This window comes from Sinocyclocheilus anshuiensis, unplaced genomic scaffold, assembly GCF_001515605.1.
Source record: "Sinocyclocheilus anshuiensis isolate Anshui unplaced genomic scaffold, SAMN03320099.WGS_v1.1 scaffold966, whole genome shotgun sequence".
Classification (NCBI taxonomy): domain Eukaryota; kingdom Metazoa; phylum Chordata; class Actinopteri; order Cypriniformes; family Cyprinidae; genus Sinocyclocheilus; species Sinocyclocheilus anshuiensis.
Window position 1 is genome coordinate 37,052 of NW_015540909.1, and position 6,329 is coordinate 43,380.

The window sequence follows — 6,329 nt, forward strand, 5'->3', positions numbered from 1 at the left end:
TGTTTTTTGAAACTTTGTCCATGCTTAGCATGAGAATCCAACTCTTTAACAGTGTAAACAACTCTGATTTTACACGGACACTGCAAGTCCGTTAAGACTGCGTGTGGTTGCTCTTTTGTTGATTTTGATTGCTTAACTGATAGGGGTGTAACGATTTCTCGATGCATCGATTACATCGATCTTGAAACATTGATTTTTTTAATCGTGAATCATCGATTTCGGACAGTAATCGATTTAAAACGTTACGAATCCAATGACTCGCGATTTCTATAGTGATTCATTCGATTCGTAACGTTTTAAATCGATTACTACGATTATAAATATATACACATTAAATTACTACAAGCACGAATTAATGGAGACCTTGAACAGTGTTCATGCCCTCGCATCTCTCTTGTCCTCGCCTCTGACTGTCACAAAATTGCGCTCACGCTCCGTTCGTCTCACTGACACATTTTTTTGAGCAGCTGATGTGTGATCTCTCCTTAGTACTCGTGGCCAGCAATGCAAAAGTGAGTGTTTTAACAATGTTGTTCAACCGAATGTACGAAGGAAACTGTTAGAATAACTACAGCATTAACAACAACCTTGAAATAAGAACGCAAGGTTTATCTGATAATCAGATGCATGAAAGTAGCGTTCGTTGCTATAGCAAACAGACATCGGGCGCGTTTTCTTTCAGAATCATCATTCGCCGATGGAGAGGAAAAGTTAAATACTATAGCATTTTATTTTATGAAAATGAGATAAAGAAGTTTTCGCACTGTAAGAGAAGTGATCTCGCGGTCAAAGAACTTAAGACGGGCCAGGCTATATCTGCAGCTAATCTGAATAAAAAGCAGAATGAACTGACAATACACATAATAAATAAATAAATAAATAAAATGTATGAATGATGCAGTGCTAATTGACATATTTATTTACAGTACAGAAACTATAAAGTATATTTTCTACCTTATTCTGTGCAGAAAATAGAAATAATTGTTAGTAGTATATAAAACAATCATAAAATTGCCATTAGGAAAAAAATATAGATTACAAATGATTGATTATTGTTTAGCAGTGTATTTGATTTCTTATAGCAAATTCAAAGTAACATAAGAAAAGAATTCCTTGTGAAAAGTAATAATTAAAATACATACATACAATTATTGTATTTGACATTTCTGTCACTTCTGAAATGATGGCTACGCCCATGGTGTGACATTTGTATGTAACCTATGGTTCTCTAACCATAAAGGCTGCTGTGTAATTTGCCCCCTGACTAAGCATTTAAAGAATTTAGGGGAAGCATTTAAATAATCCTGTGAATGCACTTAAAGAATGCAGAATCGAATCGTTAGTCGAATCGAATCGAATTTAATATTGAATCAAATCAAATTGAATCATTTTGAATTAGCAAAAATCGTTCTTGAATTGAATTGGAAACCTATGAATCGTGAATCAAATCGATTTGCTGTCTACCCAAAGATTCACAGCCCTACTTATAAAGGTTTATTTTAACACACTTGGTGGTCATTTGGTTAATTTTCAAATTTAAAGAGAATATGCAGAAGGGATTGTTTAGATGTAAAGTGCATCATTTGGTTTACCTGTTATGGCTGGATCTGTACCTGGGTCAGTTGTGGACTTGCTGACTTGAGGTCGTGGTCCAAAAGCGCCCCAGCGTTCTACAGGTCCATCACTGGAAGCCAGATCTATACTGGAGCTGGAACTGGTGCTCATCTCAGAGCCTGTGAGAGAAGCGGTGGAGCCCTGACTGCTGAACCATCCCCTGCCAAACACAAATTACCATCTCATTTTTTTAGCCCACAATTTGATTAATACAAAAGAAAGGATGTAAAGCTGCTGACTCGTTCAGCACCTGCGTCTCTGCTTGGGTGAGGACTGAGGGGTCCCGGCAGGCGTCGACTGACCAGACGATGGCTGTTTCTCTTCTTTGGCATCTACGCTTTGCATTTGAAGCTTCTACAACATCCAAAACACATGATTTATACATTAAACGAAATTTTGGAGATTTCCGATCACTTTTACATTTGAGCCTGTTGAACCGAGGATCTCTGCCTACATGCATTGACTCTGCCAGACGATGGTAGCGGGTCTCCTCTGCATTCAAGCCTTTGTGAGGAGTGTAGCCTGTATCAGTCAGTCCTGCCTGCTTCTCAAACTTGTGCATGCTCTCCTGGGTCTGCTCTGCAACGCAATGTAACAGGTCCCATTAAGGCCACAGTTTTACACCAGTTAACACTTGAAATGTGATGCATAAGGCAGTGTCATCATAACATTCTTACTAATGATGAGGGAATTCATGACAGACGAGGCTTTGGCTTTCACCACAGGGACTGGAGGTTTAGTGGATTCAAAGGTAGCACTTTGTTTTACCCCTCCTTCTGACTCATCCTCCTAAACACAAACAGGACATACCAGAAGAATGGTTAGAATTAGCCTACAACAGCAGTTCCTAAATTGTGGTATGGAGTGCCCCCAGGTGGTTAAAATACGTTTTAAAAAATGATAATTTTTCTAAAAAAAAATAAATAAATAAATTGAGTCAGATTAGTAATAAATCTGGTCAGACAAGCAATGCACACACACCTCAGCAAGTCGTGCAAACTTCCTCTCAGGTATAACAGGTCGCCTCCACAGGTTGTTAATATTAATGTCAGATGGAGGTGGAGACATAGGGCGCTCAAGATTATCGTCATAGCTGAGAGCTCGACGGGTCATCCCTATAGGGATGGACATTCCCCCGAGGAGTCCCTCTGAAGCACCTGGACCTGCTTCCAGGGCTGAGGTAAAAGAGCAAAGCACTGTGTCAACAACATCTGAACACACAGCTACTTCAAAAAGCCACAAATTGATGCATTTAAAAAGAAAAACTGTTGTCATATCTGTCATATATTGTCTCTTAAAGCTATTTAAAACAAAGGTGAAAGTATGTTAAAACCCTTGACAAGCCTTTAGAAAGTAATTTTATGCACTGCAATTTGTAAAATAAACAGGCCTCTCTCCTTTACCTGGAAGGTCTACAGGTCTGGACATTATGGCTACTGAATGAAGTGTTGCTGTTGGACCAAAAAGAGAAGACAGCCTGGACAAACCCAATCAGATGGGACTGGATCAAATCTACAGATGAAATTAAGAGAAAGGAACAAGTAACATATTAACCGAGCAATATTTGTGTTTAAGGCCAAAGAACCACCCAACAGCCTCAGATTAATCATTAAAGAGACAGTTCTGCAATCCTCTGGTACGCACTCCAACTGGATCACACAACATCATCACCAATGACAGAGTGGCTGAAATTCAAAGATCCCTGATATTTTTGGACAAATATTTCACACCTGGGGCTGTGTGATAATACACAACATTGATAATAAACTTAATAGAGTATTCAATATCTAGCCTACATCTAAACAATCAGATGCATGATGCTAAAATGTTTGCATAATCTTCATGTTTTGTGTTCAGTGAGAGCTGTGGTTTCATCTACTGCACATACTGAAGCATGCATGATGGAATATCATTAAATTTTTATAATTATCATTTTAATTTATGCATTTAGCAGACGCTTTTATCCAAAGTGACTTACAGTGCATTCAGGCTAGTGCTGGGTGGTATGACCAAAAATTTATATCACGGTATTTTTCAAAATTATACCGGTTTCACGGTACATGACGGTATTTTTTTTTTCATGCATAACCAACCGGGTGCTAACATACCGGTATTACCGGTGTTGTCACACGTTTCACCGGTGGGAAAATTTCCTCACCGTCACAACCCTAATGAGGATCAAAGACAAGATGTACCATTTTGGTGTCCGCATCAAATAAAATTTACAAAATTGATTCTATGTACATAGAAAGCATTCTGAATGTCAAAGACAAGATGTACCATTTTGGTGTCCGCATCAAATTAAATTTACAAAATTGATTCTATGTACATAGAAAGCATTCTGAATGCAAGTAATGTGTCTACTTTAATGTTTAAATGTGAAAAAAGTTAAAACATTGGTGAAATACAGTTCTATTGTCATTCAGCATAACAGATAAGTTTATGTAAAAAATTAAGCATACTATACTGACCTGTACTGACTGTACTAATAAATTATTATTATTACATCAATACAATTTATTAAAACCTTATGTTTATTATTATTATTAAACATATTATTATAAAGAATAATACACATTTTTAAATTAATGTTTTAATTTATACAGTAAACTAATTTTTACAGCACCTTACTTGACAAAAATAAAAATGCCTTTTTTGATGTGAATTCATTATTTTAAAAGATTAATTAAACTGTCAACATTTTAGGAATTAGTTTCTTTAGACATCATTTTTGATAATAAATCTGTCATAAAGAACAGAATCCAGAGGGGAAAAAAAGGGAAAAACTTGTTTAATAGGTAGCTTACTTATAAACAAAGAAGGTTACATTTATATTCATTCCTGAGGTCTAACAAACATGTGGTATGCCTTTCCTTCTCCAAAAATGGTATGAACTAAACATGTCATGATAAATACTGATATTGAATGACACCGAAAAAATATATTGTACAAATTTTTTGTCCATTATCTCCCAACCCTATTCACACCATTTCTAAAACATTCCCATGTGGTGTCCGCCATTTAACCATATGCTCACTCTTCCCATTTCCAATACAACGAAACTCTATTTAAGACCACATTTACATCTTTATTATGCAGTTAGTAGTAGTGACAAATAATTTCTAATGCATACCTCTGTCAGCTAACATAATAAATGTAGATCATGTGGGGGTACTTCAAAGTAACCATGTATGTATATCTGAGACCATGCATTCTTTAATCAATCATTTTTAGTGCTAGCAAAATGGAAATCTCTCCAAGCTGGGAGAGATTTTATCTACACACGTTTAGATTTCAAAAACATATCTATTCTTATCTACACACGTGTGCTTCATTAAATCAAATGTGACCATCTCTTACCAGTGAAGGGCAGCCAACGCACCACTGCTAGAGCACAGGTTGATCTTGCTGACAAGCTGAGGTTTGCGCACTCAGCATTGTGGGACACCAGGGCGAGTACAGCCAGTAAAAGACAGAAAGAGCTAGGGAACAAGCAAAAGCCATAAAAAAAACATAAGGAAGTTTTGACTGACTGCAATATAAACCAGTTGACTGAGAAGATACTTAATGCTATACAGACTACAAATGAATCTGAATCTACAATTAGACTAATCGGTTTTAAAAAATGTAAGTGATAACGCAAGAGTGAGCAGCAGTGTCGTGAGAGTCAGTGCATGCTGGGAATGGGATTACACGAGCTGTCCTGCTGATGTTATGTAACGTTAATGCTGCTCACTTTCCCAGTACTGGTCTCCGCTAACGTTACGTCAAAAGCTAACGCACTAGCTTTAAGCACAACAGCTCGCTTTTGTTTTCAAACATTATTTCGCTTAAGTTTGAAAGTATTAAGGAACAATTAATCTTTTACTGAACACCACCACATATTTTGACAAATACGACAATAATTGTTAAATGGTAACGTTATGTAAATGAGCAGACTAGCTGTTCAATCCAGTTTTGGCGACCTGAAACCGGTTTGAGGGATGCGCTCGCGAACTGTGGAGCGCGCGAATCAATTGTTTTTACCTGCTGAAGTGTTCCCGTGCCTCCTATACAGCAGCTAACAGTCCAGCAGAGGTACTAAGGGCACTTGTAACAGAATGGCTAAATTACACATCACAGATGTTTGAGAAGCGTTGGCCTTTGTATCTGCCATAACTTCCCCTTCCTTTGGGTCTCTGACAATAACCAACACAACACAGCTGGGGCTGCAGTCCCCGCTCAATCTCGCGATACTTCGGTTTGTTATGCTCTCCGCAACTGCTGCAGTACTTCAACTAGCCACACGGGGCAGTAAAAGACATATAAAGACTTAGCAGCTAGATAAATCGCGCAATTATTATTACAGTTATTATTTACTTACTTTTATGTCGTTGTAATCCCTCCAGCACTATAAGCCGCATGAAGAAAACTGTAAGTCCTCGAAAAATGTAGCCTATGTTTTATACCTGCAGTTATATATAGGTTATATTCGCGTTGTATTGTTTCTTCGCTTTCCGTGTCAACTCTCCTCATCTCCCTCTGTTTTTCTGTGGCAGGACTGGGATGACCACCTGTAATTAGCTGTTATAAATATGTTTGTTTTAATTACAGAAACATCACCAATTTTTACTAATGGCACCAAACTTCACACAACTGGTGTGTGATGATCAGTTTATTAGAAGCTTCAGTTTAGGTTATTTATTTGATCATATTAAGTGGTTGAATCAAGAAAA

The 6,329-nt window shown here is 37.3% G+C and overlaps 1 protein-coding gene across 2 annotated transcripts in view; it reads right to left on the reverse strand.

Annotated features, from left to right (window-relative positions):
* The window catches only part of kiaa1191 (KIAA1191 ortholog), a 9,929-nt gene extending 4,100 nt beyond the window's left edge, over nucleotides 1-5,829 (reverse strand). Inside the window, exons 1-8 of one of the 2 annotated variants that reach the window (XM_016487106.1) lie at nucleotides 5,641-5,829; nucleotides 4,975-5,096; nucleotides 3,018-3,126; nucleotides 2,596-2,789; nucleotides 2,292-2,403; nucleotides 2,069-2,193; nucleotides 1,865-1,968; nucleotides 1,614-1,774 (exon numbers count right to left, since the gene is read on the reverse strand). In XM_016487106.1, coding sequence (XP_016342592.1) covers nucleotides 1,614-1,774; nucleotides 1,865-1,968; nucleotides 2,069-2,193; nucleotides 2,292-2,403; nucleotides 2,596-2,789; nucleotides 3,018-3,042 — 721 coding nt within the window. In that variant the 5' untranslated portion in view covers nucleotides 3,043-3,126; nucleotides 4,975-5,096; nucleotides 5,641-5,829. Of the gene's footprint in view, nucleotides 1-1,592; nucleotides 1,775-1,864; nucleotides 1,969-2,068; nucleotides 2,194-2,291; nucleotides 2,404-2,595; nucleotides 2,790-3,017; nucleotides 3,127-4,974; nucleotides 5,097-5,640 lie in introns of both variants that reach the window. The other variant, XM_016487105.1, reaches the window with a different exon arrangement.
* Nucleotides 5,830-6,329: the final 500 nt, after the last annotated feature.